At 45.8% G+C, this 23338-nt stretch overlaps 1 protein-coding gene across 1 annotated transcript; it reads right to left on the reverse strand.

Moving 5' to 3' along the window:
- Positions 1-19160: 19160 nt before the first annotated feature.
- RBM15 (RNA binding motif protein 15) lies at positions 19161-22529 on the reverse strand. Its single transcript, XM_044285195.1, has one exon. It carries the CDS (start codon positions 22472-22474, stop codon positions 19952-19954), a length of 2523 nt encoding a protein of 840 aa, XP_044141130.1. The 5' UTR covers positions 22475-22529; the 3' UTR covers positions 19161-19951.
- Between the last annotated feature and the right edge of the window lie 809 nt (positions 22530-23338).

A 23338-nucleotide genomic window follows, 5' to 3' on the forward strand; every position in this document is an offset into this window, starting at 1 on the left:
CGGCGGTGATCGTAAATATACATGACATAACGGTACGTCATGTGTCCTTAAGTACCAGGGCATCATCTGGTATGTCATGTGTCCCCAACAGGTTAAAGGGGTTATCTGATCCTGTAAACACACCCCAAATGCCCGTGTCCCTCGTACAGAACATTTACCTGGTCCCCGACGCCTGCTTCCCTCCAATTCCTGCAAGCTGCATCCCCCCCCCCCCCCATCATGCAGATTAGGCCTGCACAATATATCGCAATAAATCACCATAACTCAATCGCCCGACCTAAAAATGCTGCAATTGTATTACCATATTTTTCGCTTTATAAGAAACTGACTTTTTAGGTGGCTGACACTGATGTATCGCAGGCCGCTATGCTGCACAGCGTGACCGGCGATACATCAGTTACTGTGCAGGGAGGGAGGAGGTGCTGGAGGCAAGTTGTTATTTTAATGAACAAATGTTGTACTATTTATTCTATTTTATTTATCTGTTCTGTGCAGTGCTATTAAGAAAGTGTCAAGTTTTCTATTTTGCACTTTTGCAGTAATGCAAATATGTTATTTAATTTAGTAAAAGAGGTTTTATTTTTAAAAACACTGCATTTCAGTTCTTGAGTGAAGCATAACGGCATTTCAGCATCATCAGTAATCGTTATCGCAATTTTTAAGGCCCTAATCGCAATCGCACAAAATTCCCATATCGTGCAGCCCTTATTCAGATCACAACATCCGGTGACAGATGCAAGGGGGCAGGTCACAGTCACAGCCCCGTTTGACGGATTTTGTGATCCGCATGACAGGGAGGGATACAGGGGGATGCAGGTGTTGCAGACCATGTAAGTATGTTCTGGATCAGATAACCCCTCTAGGTCTATAAAAACAATTTTAGTAGGAAAACCTTTGCGTTTTTTTTTCCCCCAGGGAGATAAGCAGTTGTCCGGAGTCTGGCAGTGGCTTATTCCCCTCTCTCCTTTGTCAGCTGACCAAACCCATAACATTTTCAGTGTATGGGCACTCAAACGGCAGGCCCGCAATATACAGACACTGGCAGTGTGCACTCCGTGCTGTGGATGCAGACCCACTGACTTGAGTGGGTTCGCAATCCGGAAGATACATCTAAAGATGCCTTTTGCGGAGCAGAGGCACAGATCAGAAGCCCATGGGAACACTACAAAGCGCTATCTTTTGCCGTATCTTGCAAATAGCATTGACTTGAATGTTTCCGCATCTGCAGCAAGGCGTGCACACTTGCAGACCACTATTTGCCCTTACATTCGTGTGCATGTGCCCTGTTTTGCAGCTTTTATTTTGTGGTGTTAGTCATTGATTATTTGTCAGGAACACTAAACAATAAAGTATGCAGCAAATAAATGAAAGGCTACATACACAGAATTTAACCAATTTGTTTGTTGCTTTTTTATCAAACTTAAAAAAAAAAAAAAGCACGTGCTAAATGTAACTGATAAACACCAAAATGTGCTTTTAAAAATAGCTTGCAACTGAGCCCTATGACTTGGTAGAAAATTTATGTTAATTTTTAGCCATTTAATGATCGGCATGTTTCAGAAACTTGAGCTAAGGGCTGCATTACACCAACAGATTATCTGACCAATCATTGATCAGATGGCAGTTTACACAAATCAACTATCCACATAATATAGACTAATGCATGATCATGTCCATGCAGAATGTAGACAGTTGTGCTTCATACATACAAAGCTTCATTGTCCTGCGTAGTGACTAGTTCACTTTAGTTTTCATTTTATTGCTTTATACATAATGTTCAACAGCCCAGATTTACTAATGTGAGTGCACCTAGAACTTGCCAGAACTTACACCACAATTTGGTATATCAAGTTTTGGGAAACCCTCTGCAGCTACCTTGACAAATGAGCACAGCCCAAGACCCTATTCACATGACCGCATTGTTGGTCCCCATTGCATTTTTTTTGCGGATTGGATGCGGACGCATTTCAGCGGGGCCACAAAACGACGGACTGTCACCATCCATATGTCCTATTCTTGTCAGTTTTGCTGACAAGAATAGGCATAGTTACATGGATCCGCAAAAAAATAAATGCAACACGGGTGTCATCCGTATTTTTAGCAGATCCCCATTTTGCGGACTGCAAAATACAGTCATGTAAATGCTCTACAAGATGCAACATTTTGCCAAATTAGATCACCATAACAAGAGTATGCTTCAGGCAAGCATAAAAGGAACATTACACATTTTATGTACACAATAAGCTACTTTTGGTAGGTGTCCTCAACAATCCCCCAGATAAAACATGTATACCGCTTCTTAAAAGGGTTCTCCAGAAATTATTGAAAATTGCTGCAAGCATCAGGTCCTAGAATGTGAATAGGATGGGCTGTGTCTACTTGTAGGGGTGCCAAGCCCACACTAAACAGCCTTCACTCTCCAGAGTTGCATAGACTATGATTAGGGAATCTGCTCTACATTAGATATGATGTGATCCTGCCTACAATATGCAATCATGGCTGAGCAGCCTGACAGAAACCGGGACCAAGATGGCAGTGCTCCAGACTAAAAAAAATACCTGGTAGCCATTGGCTCCTGAACTGAAAAATTTAGGAGCCAAATCAAAGTTTTAGTCGCCAAATCGAAACCGAATCAAAATTTTGGTATCGTGACAACGCTACTCCGATCAGATCGGCATAGGGTTGTTTTGATACCAAAATTTTGATTCGCTTTCTTCACCATAAAAAAGTATTGCGATACTCAATACCGCGCAAAAAAAAAAAAAAAGCCGCGTGCATTTCGCATTTTATGAAAGGTTCGGCCCATAATAGAACAGTCCTATCCTATTTTTTGGGGTGACAAGGTGACTAAAAAATTGTGAATGCTCACCGCATAGGAGATATTTTTTAATAATTTAATAGTTTGGACAGCACTGTGTAATATGTTTATTTATTCTTTATATATTTTATATGTAAAATTGGGAAAGGGGGGGGATTTAAACTTAATATTTTAGGGTACTTTCACACTAGTGTTTTTCTTTTCCGGCACGGAGTTCAGTCCTAGGGGCTCAATATCGGAAAAGAACTGGTCAGGCATATCCCCATGCATTCTGAATGGAGAGTAATCCGTTCAGGATGCATCAGGATGTCTTCAGTTCAGTCTTTTTGACTGATCAGGCAAAAGATAAAACCGCAGCATGCTACGGTTTTATCTCCGGCGAAAAAAAAATGAAGATTTGCCTGAATGCCGGATCCAGCATTTTTTCCCATAGGAATGTATTAGTGCCGGATCTGGCATTCAAAATACCGGAATGCACCCGCACTAAATCCGGACCCATTCACTTCTATGGGGCTGTGCAAATGAGGGGTGATTTTCACACATCACTTGTGCGTTGCGTGAAAATCGCAGCATGCTCTATGTTGTGTGTTTTTCACGCAACGCAGGCCCCATAGAAGCAAGCAAGTGCGGATGCGGTGCGATTTTCACTCATGGTTGCTAGGATGAAAGTCTATTCCCTGTATTATTTTCCCTTATGACATGGTATAATAAACATTGGTGGCGTAGTGCGCCCCCCCAACACCCCAGTTTGATAAACATTGGTGGCGCAGTGCGCCCCCCCAATATAAGAAACATTGGTGGCGCAGTGCGCACCCCCCCCAACACCCCAGTATAAGAAACATTGGTGGCGCAGTGTGCACCCCCTCCAACACCCCAGTATAATAAACATGGGTGGCGCAGTGTGCCCCCCTCAATATAATAAACATTGGTGGCGCAGTGCGCACCCCGCAACACCCCAGTATAATAAACATTGGGGGGGCACAGTGTGCCCCCTCTATATAATAAACATTGGTGGCGCAGTGTGCACCCCCCCTACCCCAAAAACCCCAGTATAATAAATATTGGTGGTGCAGTGTGCCCCCCCCCCCTCAATATAATGAACATTGGTGGCGCAGTGGGCAGTGCCAATGAGGGTTAAAAATAAAAAAATTAACTCACCTCCTCCAATTGATCGTCTCCTGTTCTTTCTTCAGGACCTGTCAAAGGACCTGTGGTGACATCACTATGCTCATCACATGATTCATCACCATGGTAATGGACCATGTGATGAGCTCAGTGACATCACCACAGGTCCTGAAGAAACAACAGGAGACCGGCAGCTACGCGATCAACTGGAGGAGGTGAGTTAATTTTTTTAAATTATTTTTTAACCCTCATTGGCACTTCCCACTGTGCCACCAATGTTTCTTATACTGGGGTGTTGGGGGGGGGGCACACTGTGCCACCAATGTTTCTTATACTGGGGTGTTGGGGGGCGCCATGTACAAGGAGTCTAAGAAAGAATCGAATGAGTCACTAACTAAGTCGGATCTTTAGTTCTTTTCACCTGTGACTCATCCCATTCTTAGACTCCCTGTACTTGTGTCAGTGACTCAGAGCTGCTAGTGCTTGCCTTGCCTCAGCTCTGATTGGTTGGTGGGCGGGGAGGGGAGGGGCTGGCAGAAGCAGCCTCCACTCTAGGATCAGATTACACTCCTCCCGAGCCCCTCCCCTCCCTGCTGCCAGCGTCTCACTCTCTGTGTGCTGTGACTCACTGCATCAGACTGAGAAGAACATCGGCGGCGGGGCAGAGAACTATCATCTCCTGTGCCCGCCGCTGTTCAACTGCAGAGCTGCCGCGGAGGGTCTAGTCGCAAATGGCGACAAGACTAAAAAGTCTTGTCGCCATTTGTGAATTCTAACTCGCATTGGCGACCATTTTGGTCGCCATCTGGAGCCCTGGATGGGTGCTTATACTGCTTCCCATCCCTGTCAGGGGGCTCGACCACAATGGCATATCATAGGCAGAATCACATCGTTAACATCTATTGTAGGGTCCCACTAGGCAGCTCTGCAAGTGGTGGCAATTAGTCTTGCTCCCATTCTGAAGCCTGAATTAAACATGCAAATCAGCAAGCGATTGTCGGAAGGAATTGTCCAATGAACGTTCATCGCGGCGGCAGTATTATACTGCAAGCCTGCAAGATAATCGCTAACGAGCATTCATGTGAACGCTCGTTAGTGATCAGCCAGTGTAATACAGCCTTAAGACAGGTTGCTTGGACCAATTAAATCAATTCCCAGAGAACACATTTAAGAGGCCTTATAGTAGTGCTGTGAAATTACAGTAGCATGAAAGATAGTGCCGTCAAGGATTGAGTTTCTGGCTGTGAGACAGGTATGCACAAGAGGTGGCACAAATGGTACTTTACCATCACTTTATACACAGAAAACCTACAGACAGTTGTCCTGGAACTGGGGCTGTTTATACAACTGCCAAGTAAAGGATGGAACTGTGCATGCTGTGACCATGCTCAGTTGAGTAGTAGGACAAGCATATTACTATACAGATTGGACACCAGGGGGCACCACGACAATGAAGAAAAGGAGGAGTTCTATAACAAAGGAAATTACAAAAGCAAAAGGGCTTGTTCACATCAGTGCTGTGTTATCCAAAAAATAAAAATGGATCCATTTGTTTGAATGTGTTATTTTCCCTAGTGTAACTAGACAAGAAGTGAGCAAAACTGATACACTGGCGATTTAGCAAGTTGTCCCACCTAGAAAGAATGAAGAGGTCTGTAATTTTTTATCGTAGATGCACTTCAACTGTGAGACAGAATAAAATGCAAATTACTTAAAAATCATACAATGTGATTTTCTGGATTTTTTTTAAGATTCTGGTTTCTCACAGTTGATGTGTATCTACAATAAAAATTACAGACCTCTCCATTCTTTTTTTAGGTGGGAAAAATTGCAAAATCACCAGTGTATCAAATACTTATTTCCCTACGGTAGCCTTTAGAGTTTTTTTTTTGGTGAAACAGGCACATGGTGGAAAGTTTTTCTGAAGATTTATCAAAACTGATGTAAAGGAAAACTTGGTAAGATGCCTATAGTAACCAGTCAGATTCCATTTTCCAGAATTCCTTTAAAAAAACGATAGGCAGAATCCGATTGGCTGATATGGGCAACTAGACCAATTTTCTTTACATCTGTTTTGGTAAATCTCTCCCACTGAACGGTGGATAGAAATGGAAAGCCTTCCTTTTGTATCCTTAATCGGTTTAACGGATCTGCTTTCTGTTCATCTAAGGATACTTTCACACTTGCATTTTTATTTTCCAGCACAGAGTTCCGTCAAAAGGGCTCAATGCCGGAAAAGAACTGATCAGTTTTATCCCCATGCATTCTGAATGGAGAGCAATCCGTTCAGGATGCATCAGGATGTCTTCAGTTCAGTCTTTTTAACTGATCAGGACAGAAAACCGCGAAATGCTATGGTTTATCTCCGGACAAAAAAACTGAAGACTTGCCTGAATGTGCCTACATAGGAATGTATGAGTGCCAGATCCAGCATTCAAAATACCGGCCGGATCTATCCGGTGAAAAAATAAATGCCGGATCTGTTTTGCCGGATGACACCGAAAAGATGGATCCGGCATTTCAATGCATTTTTCTGACTGATCAGGATCCTGATCAGTCTTACAAATGCCATCAGTTGGCATACGTTTTGCAGGATCCGACAGAGTTCCAGTGACAGAACTGCTTGCCGGATCACTCTGCCGCAAATGTGAAAGTAGCTTTACAGAACAGTAATATATCCAACGGTGATGTGAACAAGCCCTAATTAGATTTGTGCTGAATTATATTAACTTAACTGGAATGTCAGACAATGACCCGTTTTAAAAATGTTAAAGATAAAGTGATTTAATCATTTTTGATGATTTTCCATGTATTCCATATATTTAAAACAAAATCCTGTGGTTTTTGCATTGTGTAAATGCTGTTAACCACAGCTCAGGCAAGATGACCCAACCATAATTATTTTCAGGAAATAGAATACAAAAAATAAAAATAAATCTACAAATCAGAAAACAAAAACATTAGAAAAAAAAAAAAAAAAAAAAGTGTTACCATCTGGTTTTAACTGGCAGATCACATTTTTGCTAGCACATTTCCTTTAAAAGCAGTCTGTCACCCCTGGCAAGTCCGATTAAGTACAGTAATACATGTGGAGAACACCTGCCGCTGAATCCAGATCAGTAATTTGTATCTCCATAGTCACACCCATTCCCCTGCTGTGTGGCCACACAAAAAAAAGCTCTGGCGTGCATAGAGGACCATTATGTGTGCATGCACAGGAGTCCTCTTAATGCATTCCATGGCTGGATTCCCCTGCGCACAGCAGGGGAATCAAGGGTGTATATAGACATACAAATTACTGATCCAAAGTCAGTGGTACGTGTTCTAGACATTACTGTACATTAGGGCCTGCCGGAGTTGACAGATTTACCTTAACATTTAATGTCAGGACAACATTTAAAGGGAAAAAAAAATAAAAATAAAAATATCAGAAAAAAAATACATCAGAAAAAATAAATGGGCCACGTAATACATTAATATTGCCATTCGACAATGATAAAAAAAAGTTTACATTTTTACTTTTTAACACTGAATGCTTCAGTTGCTGAGAAAGAAACCTATTCAGGAAGAATACTACACGGGGTACCAATTGTTTGTAAGGAGCGCTGTTGTCATCTCAAACAGTTGATTGGCAGGGGTCCCAAGGGTCGAAACCTGAGGACCTAACCTGAGGTCTCGGAAAACTCCTTAAATATAGGGCACTGGACTCGAAGTGGATCTCCAAATAATAAATGGGATACATAATTGGAAGTGCAGTTTAATCTGCCCTCGTTGATATGTCCTATTTGTGGGCTAAACTAACCTAAAAAAGGTACCTACAGAAATTAGATTCAGAATCACATTTTGGGTTTTGGCTTTACATAGAACAGCAAATTCTGCTGCGTCATTCCATATAGTTACAATACATAAACTCCAGCGGATATCCGCCTGACAGTTGGGGCGAGTCCCTGCACAAGCTTGCATCACTGATTGGACAGCTTCACATTGTGCAGGGACACACCCACAGCTGGAAACACTCATCTGGACCTTCATTGCAAACTGCTAGTAAGGCATTCAGAAGATCTAGCAGGAATTATATAGGAAGGCAGAGTGATAATAGTATCTATTTCAGAATTATTACATGGGGGATGTAAGTAGCTGCCAAAACAGACATGTCAGGAGAGGTGAAGGGCCCTGTTTAAATCATAGCATAGCACACAATTCCCGTGCTCCTTATGGCAGGCAGCGTCCGAACTACCAGTAGGTCCATGAGATGATAAACGCTGCTGCTCACTACTTAGTTCTACTCCTCCGGCATACAAGATCTCTTGTAGGGCATCACTGTGGTCGGGGACCTCACAGGATTCACTGGCAGACACCTTTCTTAACCCCTTCCCTCTGTATGCATTTTAGGACTTTGTGAACAAGCCAATTTTTTCATGTTTTGATCACCGAATTCTAAAAGCTAAAAGATTTAATTATTTTCCGTTGATGCAGCCACATGAGAGCCTGTTTTTTTTGGGGGGAATAAGTTTTAGTGGCACTATTTTGGGGTGCAGCCACAGAGTTTCTATGTTCATATTTCAGAATAAATAAACATGATCTCTTATCTATTACTATCTTTATAGTTTTTTTGTTTTACTTTTACACACACAGCATCACATCCCAAGACTCGACTTTTTTTTTATTTTACAGGGCTGTGTGGGGGCTTGGTTTTAAATAGGTAGTTTTCACTGGTATCATTTTGGGGTACATAATTTTTGATCATTTTTTTGTGGGGAAATTTTTTCCAGCTTTCACGAAGGATAAATTGCATAGTGCGGGTTGCAATACCAAATATGTGGAGGGGTTTTTCATTTAGCAATTTTTTTTTCCCCTCGATGGAGATCTAAGGGGTTAAATAGCCCAGATTTGAGCCTCAGCTGTCCGGGCTGTTACAGCAGGAGCCCAGCTGCGCTTATTCTAGGCTACTGTAAAAACAGGGAAGCCTAGAATAAAGCCCATTAATGATCCCAAAAAAAAGTATACATATATATTTAAAAAAAACACACCCATTCTTTAAAGAGGACGTGTCACCACAAAATGTAATGCAATCTGAAATCTCCATGATATAGAGCAGAAGGAGCTGAGCAGATTGATATAGTTTTATGGGAACAGATTCAGTAATTTTGTACATTTATAGCTTTGCTTTTTCCACTTCCTGTGAAGAGCCATCGGTACACGATGGAGGTCAGTGATTGATAGCATTGTGTGTATTAGGCTACTTTCACACTGGCGTTTCTGGGTCCGCTTGCGAGATCCATTTCAGGGCTCTCACAAGCGGCCCAAAACGGATCAGTTCAGCCCCAATGCATTCTGAATAGATAAGGATCCATTCAGAATGTATCAACTTGGCTGCGCTTGGTCTCCGTTGCGTTTTTTTAGATTGTCACTAAAACACAGCTTGCAGCGTTTGACCGTCTGACTATGCGGAGCCAAACTGATCCGTCCTGACTTACAATGCAAGTCAATGGAGACGGATCAGTTTTCCACTGACAATATGGTGCAATTGAAAACAGATCCGTCCCCCATTGACTTTCAATGTAAGTCAAGACGGATCCGTTTTGACCTAGACTTTTTTTAAAATGAATAATGCAAATGGATCCGTTATTGACTGTAGGGCTGCAGCTAACGATTATTTGAATAATCGATTAGTTGCCGATTAATTTCTTCGATTAATCGATTAATCGGGAAAAACGACAAAATTACAAAACAGAGGTTTATATGATCTTACTTGAAAAATTATGTTCAAAGGCCATATTAAAACAAATTGTGGGCGACACTATTATGGGGGATCTGTGGGCGACACTATTATGGGGGATCTGTGGGCGACACTATTATGGGGGATCTGTGGGCGACACTATTATGGGGGATCTGTGGGCGACACTTATGGGGGATCTGTGGGCGACACTTATGGGGGATCTGTGGGCGACACTTATGGGGGATCTGTGGGCGACACTTATGGGGGATCTGTGGGCGACACTTATGGGGATCTGTGGGCGACACTTATGGGGGATCTGTGGGCGACACTATTATGGGGGATCTGTGGGCGACACTATTATGGGGGATCTGTGGGCGACACTATTATGGGGGATCTGTGGGCGACACTATTATGGGGGATCTGTGGGCGACACTATTATGGGGGATCTGTGGGCGACACTATTATGGGGGATCTGTGGGCGACACTTATGGGGGATCTGTGGGCGACACTTATGGGGGATCTGTGGGCGACACTTATGGGGGATCTGTGGGCGACACTTATGGGGGATCTGTGGGCGACACTTATGGGGGATCTGTGGGCGACACTTATGGGGGATCTGTGGGCGACACTTATGGGGGATCTGTGGGCGACACTTATGGGGGATCTGTGGGCGACACTTATGGGGGATCTGTGGGCGACACTTATGGGGGATCTGTGGGCGACACTTATGGGGGATCTGTGGGCGACACTTATGGGGGATCTGTGGGCGACACTTATGGGGGATCTGTGGGCGACACTATTATGGGGGATCTGTGGGCGACACTATTATGGGGGATCTGTGGGCGACACTATTATGGGGCGGGGCGACACTATTATGGGGGATCTGTGGGCGACACTATTATGGGGGATCTGTGGGCGACACTATTATGGGGGATCTGTGGGCGACACTATTATGGGGGATCTGTGGGCGACACTATTATGGGGGATCTGTGGGCGACACTATTATGGGGGATCTGTGGGCGACACTATTATGGGGGATCTGTGGGCGACACTATTATGGGGGATCTGTGGGCGACACTATTATGGGGGATCTGTGGGCGACACTATTATGGGGGATCTGTGGGCGACACTATTATGGGGGATCTGTGGGCGACACTATTATGGGGGATCTGTGGGCGACACTATTATGGGGGATCTGTGGACCACACTATTATGGGGGATCTGTGGACCACACTATTATGGGGGATCTGTGGACCACACTATTATGGGGGATCTGTGGACCACACTATTATGGGGGATCTGTGGACCACACTATTATGGGGGATCTGTGGACGGCGTAGTTATGGAGAGGGGGATCTGTGGGTGGCGCAGTTATGGAGAGGGGGATCTGTGGGTGGCGCAGTTATGGAGAGGGGGATCTGTGGGTGGCGCAGTTATGGAGAGGGGGATCTGTGGGTAGCGCAGTTATGGAGAGGGGGATCTGTGGACGGCGTAGTTATGGAGAGGGGGATCTGTGGACGGCGTAGTTATGGAGAGGGGGATATGTGCACTGTTATGGGCATAACAGTGCACAGATCCCCCTTCCCATAGCAGTGCCATACACAGACCCCCCCTCCTCCCCATAGCAGTGCTATACACAGACCCCCCTCCCCATAGCAGTGCCATAGACAGATCCTCCCCCCTCCCCATAGCAGTGCTATACACAGATCCTCCCCCCTCCCCATAGCAGTGCTATACACAGACCCCCCTTCCCATAGCAGTGCCATAGACAGATCCCCCCTTCCCCCTACCCCCTAACAGCCCCGGCCCCGATGCTTGCATCTTTATTTTACCTTTTTACAATGACGCTCCCGCTCCTGTAACAGCCAGGCAGAGCGGACGGCGGCGTAACGTCACTCAATCACGTGACGCGCCCGCTCCGCCCACTTCATGAATGAAGGAGGCGGAGCAGGCGTGTCACGTGAGTGAGTGACGTTACGCCGCCGTCCGCTCTGCCTGGCTGTTACAGGAGCGGGAGCGTCATTGTAAAAAGGTAAAATAAAGATGCAGCGACCGCCCGCCCGCCCGAATAGCAACGAATCGGCGATTATTCGATAACTGGATTCGTCGACAACGAATCCAGTTATCGAATATAATCGATTACATCGATTAATCGTTGCAGCCCTAATTGACTGATACAAGAGTTTGCATTATCTGTGCGGATCAGTCTGTGCAGATACAAGATGGATCCGCACCAAACGCGAGTGTGAAAGTAGCCTAATCTGTCAGTCACTGACAACACATACTCCCTGTAACGATAGCTGGAAACATGAAGTGGAAAAAAGCAGGAGATATAAATATATAAGTTACAGGTTTTACTGAATCTTTTCCTATAAAACTATATATTTACTCAGCTTCTCCTGTTCTATAAAATGGTTCTTACACATTGCATTACATTTTGTAGTGACCGGTCCTTTTTAATGGGTGGTGTGAATGGGCACCTTGATAGCGCCAGTGTATCTGCTATGGTGCAGTCATTAAACAGTGGGGACAGTTGGTACACTATAAAAAACAGCAAACTGCAACTTTCAAAACCAGATGCAGCTTTTTAGCACTTTAAAGTTTCCTTCTTAACCAGACTGAAAAGTGAGGAAAAAAACATTAAGGTTATAAAAACATTAATTGAAAAACAGTATGAAATACTGAGACTTTGTGCAACATTAAATGCATCTCCACACTTTAAACCCCGATAGTATGGCGGGGTAAAGGCTAATATTTAACAGTCTATGACAAATCTGCAAACACAGTGAAGCCTATACAAATAACCTGTATATAGGGAGAGTTGTGTGAGGTTGAAATCGGAGTTTGAGCTTTCACTACCTTACCTTTGCACAAGAGATTTCCATGGGAACCCACCTGCAGATAAGATACCAGGGTAGTGGACATCCACCTGTCACCAAGCAGCAGACCGCTCATGTGGATGCAGCCACCACCACTTCCCATCCGCTGGTAGATGGAAACAGTAACAGCAGCAACTGATCAACGCATGCACGACTTCATCACTGTTATCAATGCAGCATCCTGACCAAGATCAGAAGCAAGAGACAGAAGACTCCATGTTCTTCACTAGGTGCTGTGTGACTTGTCATATCCTGCTGTAACATTCTATGCTTTCCAACAGGGAGCTACAAGGTGCTACATATGGTACAGGAGGAGGTAGCAAATTTCATTTCAAAGAAGGCTCCAAAGATTTCATGCTTGACCTCGAGTGAGATAAGGCACACACATCGGTTCCTCATGCTAAATACCAGAAGGAATGGCATATCCAGTGTGTCACAGAACCCTTCCCAACTGGCCTCACAAGGACCAATTAGAAGGATTACTTATTGGTGACGCACAGAAAATCTTCTCCTGCAGGGCCAACACCACCTACGCACAAATCAGCTCAGATCCCAGAAGTAGATGCTTCTTCCACTTGTCATGGAATGCTTTATTACATGTTTTTTTTTATTGCTACGGAGATCAATTTGGGTTCTGACTGCTGAAAACGAAACCTGATATAAAAGTAAATTTCAAATGAAAACCTTTCTCCAAACCAGTAGCACGTTACAGTGAGAAATGAGGTGGGTTCGCTGCTTCCTGTAGAACATCACGGATCCTGAGCAGCCACCACGATCCGTTCAATAGATATAGCAACCAGAACTAGAGGTCACTCCACTTGCACAACACAAAGTTTTCAAATTAAAAAAGAAAAAAAAGGAAAAAGAAAAATATACTTTAAAATGAGTTATGTCAATCTTTTACTTCCTGAGGATTATGAACATCAATTTGTCTGCTACATTTCAAGCAAATCAGGAACTGTGTACCCCTCAACCAACTGTCAGCTGTTTGATGTCAATTCACTTCCAGGCAGAAAGACATTTTCCTCAAAAGAAACAATTTATTGAGAATGAAAACAAAACCAGTTGAACTGTGTGCACGGATTCAACGACCATTATGATAAGTTGTGAGCCAGAGAGGGTAACGCCTCACTTTCCAGAAATCTTGTGTATACAGCACAAAGTAATGTAGTCAGCACGGTTTCACTTAAAACACAGGAACTGGCATCACAAAAGCAGATACACAATATGCATTTTTTTCTGGGGGGGGGGGTTTTCGCTCTTTTTGGCTGCCAGAATAGTAAAATGCGCAAGTACTAAACAGACACTTTCCTCCATCAATGTTCCATTTCTCTGCAGCCAGGTGAGGAGCACTCTTTTCATCCATCTCGCTGCTGTACAATGAGGAGGGGAAACCGGTTGAGCGTTAAATACCAAACAATATTTAAATCATTACAGTGGAGTGCGAAAACATTCAGCGTCCTTTCAAATTATTCTGCACCAGCGAACCCAGAATGGCACAAGATTTACTACAAAGTGACCTATGAAATGTAGTGATGGGCCCTGAACACTTGACTCTCTAGAAATACCTGGGAGGAAACAGCAGTTTTCATAGGAATCGTGAGCATATGGATGACATGACAAGAACAGAACTGTCCGCACTAAGAAGGCACAGACTGAGTCCCATCAACTGTTAAACACAGAAACGGCGTTGTTGCCAACAGAAACCCCAGCCCGACTGCAACGAAAGTGGCAATGTGATTGTATGGGCAACAAGGCTCATTCTTCTGTTCCAGTCTTGAGTCATGAGTCCCATGCCTTGCTTTACCAGGTAACTGGAGAACCTGTGAAAGGTTCTGAGGGCCCTGCCCAGCGCTCTGATACCACGGCAAGGACCACTAGGTTTGTATACAAGCCCTAACAGTTAGCTGATGACAAATACAAAAACAGCATTGACAATATACAAGTTTAAACATCAAAGCAAAAAACATATGCAGTGAACAAGCGTTGCTTATATACAGCTTGTATATAAGTCCATATATATGTCCAGATGCAGGGCAAGTGGGGTTTCTTTCATTTCTCCTTACACCACACTGGATCTGACCAGTTTATTCCTAGGAATCTGAATATAAGGCTCTTGCATGGACCTTTTTTATGGCAGGGACATACGACTGGACCCTAGGCACTCATTACCTCACGGTGGTGGCCTTAGTGAAGCTGTTTTCTCACTTCTGGAGGCAAGATTTCTAGGGGAGAATCTGGGAGTATTGGGGCACGGGGTGATGCATGCCACCATTTTTACTTCTAGAATTGGTCTGCGAGGGGGGAAAAGAACTGTACCTCTGTATTAAGTTAGAGATCAGATATGAGTGCCATATTCATTATCTGTGTAATGCTAAGCCCATATATTAAAAGGGGCTGTCCTATCTCACCGTTTCCATAGCAGATAGGACTAAGCACTGGGCTGGGGAGGCAGAATTCGGAAAATGCTCCGCCGTTTCCTAAACTCCCATAGCACTGAATGGGAGTTATACAAATAGTGTTGCACAGAAGACTGTCATTTCCACTATCCCCAAGTCACAGAAACAGCGCAGCCTGCGGTCCCTTGCAGTTCGTCTAGCTCCCATACACCCCTAGGGGTGTCCTGGCATTTCCATAGCTCCGCCTTCCCTGGCCATGGAGACCGAGATGGGACAGCCCCTTTAATACTGTAGTGATGCTGGCACACAATGGTTTCTGGTACCAAAAGTGAAGCACCCTGACCACTGTTTGGATCATATTACCAGTGATGCTCCTGGATCTTATTCCCACTTGCAGAACTTAAAGTGGGCCTAGTATCGCCTGCGGTTTCCCGCATTCCAATGCACTAATCAGCATTTGGGACTAACACTGACAAGATGGCAGATTGTGGCTAAGGAGCAACTGACTGAATTTTATGATGTCAGATAAACCAGGCCAACGCTTTCTCAGTGTAGAGATGTATAGACCTGTTCAGTATGTTACATTAAGCACATGACGATTTAATCCTTTGTAACCCGAGAAACACCTGCCTACAAAGAAGTACCATGTTATAACAGGAAGAGCTGATGCAGAATAATCAAAATCAGGACCAAAGCTAAAGTAAAAAAACAGGTCTCATGTTGGTAACAGAAAGAGTCAATGCTTCTGAAGACAAAACAGCTGCCATCATGATATGAGGTTCTACAATTATGACACCTCTGATGCGCCAGTACGTCCGGGTGATGGCACACAGGACCAGTGTCTTACATGTTTAGATCTCTATTAGGGCCAACAGGATTGAGCAACATCCCTTTAGCCCTGAATTATAGGATTTTATAGCTGGAGGCCACCGGACAGGAGATTCAGCATGCCGGTTCTGTCCAAACATAACCCAACACAATATTGGGTTCCCGTGGGTCTCTCCGGCAAAAAAAAAAAAAAAAAAAAAAAGGAGTCACTGAAATCACCCACTTAAATTCACCCTCTAAATACCACATTGCAAAAAGGGCCTTGTAGAAAGAGCTGAATTAAGGGGCTACATATTTCATGTACATCTAAGGCTGATTTTGCATTAGAATTAAAGTCGGCCAGCAGTTTATTGTATCTGGCATAGCCAGAAAGGGCCACAGCACCGCCAGGACCTACAATGGACCTTGCCCGTTTCCAGCATTAGTGCTGGGAACAAACCACTGCAATGCTGGAAACTGGTTGGATTTCACTACAGTCAATGGGGTGTGGCGGTGCTCTGGCCATGTCAGATATGACTAACTGAAGCTTTTAGGGTATGCCCTACTGCAGATTCTTGCCCTGCCGTGGATAATATAGTGATTCTGCCGCAGAATTCACCCTATGCACTGCAGAGTGTAGTCTGCAGTAAAATCACATGCTGCGATTCACCATCTACATGGATTTTTCTGCAGCACGTGGATGGGTTATGTTAGCATCTCATATGCTGGTACTGAAATACACAGAATTTTCCAACTGCAAATCCTAATGGAAAACCCAAAGCATATCCACCATGCATGTGTGAACATACCCTGTAGCAGCATTATGCATAAAGCAATATTTAGTTTCTTCACTTACCACTGTTTTCCTTGAGTTTTCCCCCTTAGTTACGGCTGTTTTGAATCCTACATTATGAGGATCTTCTCAAGATGGCTCCTCTACCAGTTCTCTAAAGCCTAAACTGCATTCCCTTAGGTCACATACAAACTTGCTGTAGCCAGCAGCTTCCTGCCAGCCAATCAGATTGGGTTACTGAGAGACACGCCTCCTCACACTGAAGCCTAATGCAGGCATGCAGTGTGAAGGAGTGCCCCTCTGTCTTCTGTTTACATTAAGTTAGGAGACAGATGAGCTCCAGTAACGGTCTTTTAAAAGGGGTTGTCCGGGTTCACAGCTGAACCTTGACATAACCTTATTTTCTCCCAGGCAGCCCTCCCTGAGGCTAGCATTGGAGCATCTCATGCTCCGATGCGCTCCCATGCCCTGCGCTAGATCGCACAGGCTCTTGTTTTCAATAACACACTGCCGGGCGTAAACTTCCGCCCGGCAGTGTGTTCGATGACGTCATTTGCTCTGATGGGCGGGCTTTAGAGCTGCCCTAGCCGTTTTACTGGCTAGAGCAGCGCTAAATCCCGCCCATCAGTGCCGGTGACGGCATTGGGGTTCCTGTCAGCCCCATGGAAAGCCCCGGTACGTCACCGGATCTCCAAAATATGTATTTGCCCTGCGCGATTTAGCACAGGGCAAAGGAGAGGGGGGCTGCCAGAGGGAAAATGGAAGGATGTCCGGGGTCCAACCCTTTTAAGGGAGCAGTGGAAAGGGACTGGAGACATTAGTGAAAGCTATTATAAGGTAATTACAGATCTTTTGGCAATCACTGACAGACTAACTCAGGTATACATGCCTAGCGCTAATAAACTACCCTTTAAAATCCTGCAGATTTCCCAGCTGCAAATCTCAGTGTATCTGCTCCGTGTGAACATTACCCAATGGAAACAAATGGCACCTGGGACATTCAGCTCAAGGAAAAGGCTCTGTCAGCGCCACAAACTCTTCCAAGGCCAAGTGATGTCATGTTCATCAGTCACATGGCCCAGGTGCAGCTCGGCCCCATTCTAGTGAATAGAGACGAACTGCAATACTGAGCACTACAACGTAGCTGATCGGCGGGGTCTGACTCCTGACATCACAGCCCATCGCATACTGATGACCAATCCTGAGGACCCCTTTAGGGTCCATTCACACATCTGTTTTGCAGAAACGCAAATTGCAGATCCGCAAGACACTGACACCGACCATGTGCACATGGCAGGCACTATAATAGAAATTATGCCTATAGGATATTTTTGGGTGGAAACGTGGATTGGAAGTTTGGGGCCGTGGAACGGAAGGGCGGATGCGGACAGCACACTGTGTGCTGTCCGCATCTTTTCCGGCCCCATTGAAAATGAAAGGGTCCGCACCTGTTCCACATGGAACGGATCTGGACGCTTGAATGGAGCCCTAATCTGTTTACCACTAGCTCTTTACAACATGTGAGTGAATCTATTTGCCCAAGCAGCTTGAACTCTTTCTGTTAACAAGCAGTGAGGTTGTAATGTCCACTGAAACACTGGTAGGAATGTGCAGAACACCGAGAATAGAATTTCAATGCCATTACACACAGCTCTGCAATGAAGCTAAATATCAGTATGACAATCCACTTGCCTTCCTAGGTAATGCACATGGTTACTTCTACATTATGGGATACAGTATAGATACATAACAGTACAGAGGCAACACTTATACAATGGCTTTCATGCTTCAATAGCCACTAACAAGGTAATAAATATACCACAATTATCTAATGAATTAAGCCAGAGGTAGGAAACAGCCATTGCATAAGCAGTCCCATCACAGAAGTCTAGCATCATTTCTATGATGTGCACACTAGCAAGCAGTCATCCCCTGGGCTTCGCAGTTTAAAATGAAATGTCAGACAATCTAAAGAAGAAAAAAATAATTAAAAAAAGTAGACAAAACTATAACGGGGTATATCATGCAACTATAGGAATGCAATGTCCCTGACACGCACCCACGGACTGGTGAATGTCATTCTGGGTGAGACCACTAACTCCATAATCATAGGCTATACTACAGTGGGGTAAATGGAGCCATGTGAGAAGGAGCTTTCTGCTGAACTCCTCATTCACCTGGGATTTTTAGCATTTAAGTCTGACAGACATGGAGATGCAATGTATTAAAAGGTAAGCCTATATCTACCTCCTATTAAAAACTAAGCTGTAGTAAGAGCCCAAAAACTTAAAAACAAGATGTAGTAACATGGAAATCCACAAGGGATCTCTAGGAATATGTAAGCTAAGATTCAAGCTGCCATATTGTGAAGGACCCAGACTTTTTACTAAGTATGTTATGGTACAGCGGCGCTACACTCAGCTTGGGATGCTGTCAAAACGTAAGTGCTCCAAATAAACAGGAATAGCATTGTATACAGAGACAGCTGGCAGTCACTGACCTAGTTGTACACGGGGGAGGGGTTATCAGTGATTGATAGCATTCCCTGTGTGTACAGAGATAGCTGTCAGGCACTGATATAGTTGTACACGGGGAGGTGTTATCAGGGATTGATAGCATTCCCTGTGTGTATAGAGATAGCTGTCAGTCACTGATATAGTTGTACATGGGGGAGGGGTTATCAGGGATTGATAGCATTCCCTGTGTATACAGATATAGCTGTCAGTCACTGATAACACCTTCCCCATGAACAATTAGTCATAAATGCCAGATTTAAATGTATATCACAAGATTTACAGAACCTTCTCATAAAACGATATCTGCTCAGCTGCTCCTGATCTATAACAAGCTGCCTGCAGATGGCATTTCACTGTGAAATGCTCCTTACAACTGCAGAGTACATGTACATATACTTCTGAGTAATCTGGCAATCAACATTAGATCACTTTGCTCTACGTTGCCAGCCAAAAGAATCAGGCATGCTGGATTTCAACATTCCTGACCCTTTATCTCCCAGGGAAATAAACCACCGAACTGTGTCCCCACATGAAAGAAAAGTGTACTTTTATAGCGGCTGCTATCTTTGTGTCTGGCCCACTGTAACCTCCCATGGCAGCTTGTATTTTAGCTCTACCTTTCCAGTAAACTGTAGTACTGGGCTTTTCATTCTAAGCATAGGCCTGCAGGTTTTAGGAAGATTATAGAAACCTGCACTGAAAACCTCTGCTTGATAATCGCTCTGGATGAAGCAGTGAGAAAGGCAGACATTCTACGTACGGGACAGTGGCTTGAGTATACCTGCGCGGAGCACCATATCACTGCATAAAGAATGAAATAGCAAAACCAAAATGAAACATTTCTACTGTATCCCATAATACCACGTGGACAGTGCATGAGAACATGAACACTGAATTAGGATGCCCCCCGAACTATGATCATTACAAGGTAGTCCTCTTCAGATTTGGCAAGGGCCTTAGCTGTAGAATCCAGGAACTGTTGGGAAAATTCACATGGTGGAAAAGCATGAAGAACTCCAGTGTTCTCCTTATCCTTACTGCCCCCCACTGGAAGGCTAATGACACCAGCTGCTTGTTTTTGCTTTAGATAGGAGACAAGGTTTCTCAATGGACGTTGGGTTGAGCTGGCTTGATCTCCAGTAAAATTGCCATCAGATGTACCAGGGACAGCAAGAAGGATGGCATAACCATTGGGGCCGGCCACTTTAATGCGACGCGTCACTTCATCCAGCTTGGGTTGATCCAGGCGCAAACGTTGTGTAATCTTTAACTGAGCGACTTTCCCACCTGAAGACCCTTCAATAAGCAGACCGGTTGCTACAGCAAGATCTCCTTGTAACAAATGCATGTTGGACGGAAAGTTACTGTTCTTCAGGAGCAGCATGCCCTGCCAAGCCAGGCACAGTTTTTGAGTTGCATCTGGCTTCTGTGGCGATTTGACCTTACTGCTGGGCTCAGGATGCTCCTCTTTTCGCACGGGGCTCTTGCTTTCCACGATACGATGTTTTCGCTCCTTTTCAACAGAGTTGTTCTTTCTATCACGCTTGTCTCCGACACCACGCTCAATGCTACTGCGCCAGTCTCTGGAAGGTGATGTCTGCTCAGTGCGCCCACCTGTGCGCTCTGTATCACTGTAACGGCTGTCACGTCCAGCACTGCCATCACGACTTCTGTCAGGACTATTACACTGTCTCTTTCTGGAGCGATCACTTTCAGGGGAGCGGTCAATATGACGGCTTTCATCCATGAGCCTTCTTTTTCTAGGCGGATCTTTGCTTACGCTGTCTCTTTCACGATCTCTGTCTAAAGACCAGCTGCCTGCTCGTCGGTCCAATGTCTCTATGGACTCATAAGCAACTCTGTTTCTGTCTCTTACTGGAAGAGGCACCCAATCAGTGTCTGAATACAAGTCTCTGTCTCTGTTCCTATACAACAGAGGTGGGGTACGGTCTCTGGCTCTTAGAGGATCGGGTGCCCTATGGCCAAAGCTATCTCCCACCAAATCATAATGGGGTACAGGCAATGTCTGAAGGTAAGGGGGCTGGTAGATATGATCCGTATCCGCAAAGTCCACTCGCAGTTTTCTGTGTTCGCCTCCCAGTGGAAAGCCTCTCATTTGAGTGCAGGCAGCTTGGGCGGCATCTAAGCTTTCATATTGTATGTAGGCCCAACTGTCCCCCTTCCTGTAGTCAATAGATCGGATGGTACCAAACCTGTCAAATTCACGGGCCAGCGATGCCATTGGCACCCAGGGTCCTAGGCCACCTACCCACAAGCGGTTGGTTGGGGTGGCTTTGCCATAGCCAATCTTAATACAGTTACGGAGAATGTACTTGCCAGACATTGCTACCTTAGCCCTGTGCGCCATGTCCAGGTTCTCAAACTTAAGGAAGCCATACGTAGAGGCCTGCCCGCGGCCCGCTCTCTTGATATCCACCTCAGTAATTGTCCCAAAGCGCTCAAAAGCTCTGCGCAGCTCGCTCTCCGTCACATTGATGTCCAGGTTGCCCAGGAACAGAGTTCGGTTAGCCCGCAGGTCATTCTCAGGGGAGCTGTCATCCTCCCTGATGCTCAGGCGGGAGTCTAGGGGGTAGGCAGGCCGCACCCGACCCTCATAGAAGCTGTAGTCCCGGTCCCTCTCCAGCTCCCTGGGCAGCGGTGGGGGAGGGGCAGGAGGTAAGCGGCCTAAGGCCAGCTGCTGCAGCCGGTAGTCCCTGTAGCCGAGGCCGCCCGGGGAGAGCGCTCGCTGGCTGTGCCGGTGGGCAGGCAAGGAGGACACGGCAGCAGACAGGCTGGCATAGGGCTCCTTGGCCGCCGGGGAGCGGCTGCGGCGCCGGTTACTTACAGGCAGGTACACCGCCTCGATCTTCAGCGGCCGGTCGTACAGCACCAGCCTACCCCGGGCGTGCTTGGCGGCTCGGGCATCCTCCGGGCGCCGGAAGTTCACCAGGGCCACCCGCTCGTCTCCGGTGCGGGAGATCTTCACACTGACGTCCCCGAACTTCTTGAACTCGTGGAAGAGCCCGTCCTCTATGGCCTCATCGCTGAGGGATGAGCCCAGCTCACTGATCCGCAGCGACTTGTATTCCGACTCCCCGCGGCCGTCCACGTTCCGCCCGGTGGCGCCTCCTCTGCTCTCGGCGCCCTTGCTGCTGCCGCTGCCACTGCTAGCTGCCGGGGAGCTGTAGCTGTGCAGACCGGGGGCTCTACCGGACGCCTCATAGTCTCGGCTGCTGGATAGGCTCTTGTCCAGGTGCAGGCCGCGGCGCCCGGAGCTGCTCTCGGAGGATTTGCCGGCGCACCCGCTGCCGTTACTGCCACTAGCGGAGCTCAGCTTCTTGCCGCATCGCTCCCGAGAAGACTCGTCCGCCCCCCGGGACCGTTTGGCTTTGGCCGGGGAGCGCTCTTTTCCTTTCATGGTGACTTGTGGAGGACAGCGACCTCACACACAGCTTCTCAGCGCCATCTTGCAATTTTTGCTCAGTAGGATCCGCCCTGTGTTCTGATTGGTGAAGACTGTTCTACCTACAATTACTATTGGACGATGCTGCTGTCACTCGCGGAGCATGGGGCGGGCAGCACCGCACGTTTACGTGTGAGAACGTCATGTCCGTCTGGTGGAAGGAGGAGGGTTTGTGTAATGGCGGCGACTGGCCACGGGGCGCTATGGTTTCTTCAGGGAAAGACTGACTGACCCATCCCTAAAGCCTCATGGAGACGTCAGTGTTTCACAGACGTGTGCCGTACGTGGTCTCCACAGATTCATTTTAGGCCTCATGCACAGGATCTGAGCCGCAGTCCCATTCACTTCAATGGGGCCGCAAAAGATGTGGACAGCACTCCGTGTGCTGTCCCCATCCGTGGCCCCGCAAAAAAGATCTAGCATGTCCTATTCTTGTCTGTTTTGCAGACAAGAATAGACATTCTACAATGGGCCGCCCGTTCCGTAAATTGCAGAAAGCACACGGACGGCTTCCGTTTTTTGCAGACCGCAAAAAAACAATTTAACAAGAGATTCTTTGAAAATTATTTTTTACCTGTGTAGTGTTAGTGAAACATGGATGCAACACGGACAGCAAAAGATCTGTCACGGGAGAAAACACGGATTAAACGCGGTCCACATTACCACTGATCCAAAACTGACACGGACGTCTGCATGAGGCATATGGCTCCGTCAGAGAAACGACCTTTGTCGCTCAACATTTTTTGTAATGTTAGTCTATGGTGTCGCACTGCGACACGACAGTAGCAAAAAATCCATCCAAGATGGATTTTTCTGCGA

Source organism: Bufo gargarizans, chromosome 3 (assembly GCF_014858855.1).
Source record: "Bufo gargarizans isolate SCDJY-AF-19 chromosome 3, ASM1485885v1, whole genome shotgun sequence".
In the NCBI taxonomy this organism is placed as follows: Eukaryota; Metazoa; Chordata; class Amphibia; order Anura; family Bufonidae; genus Bufo; species Bufo gargarizans.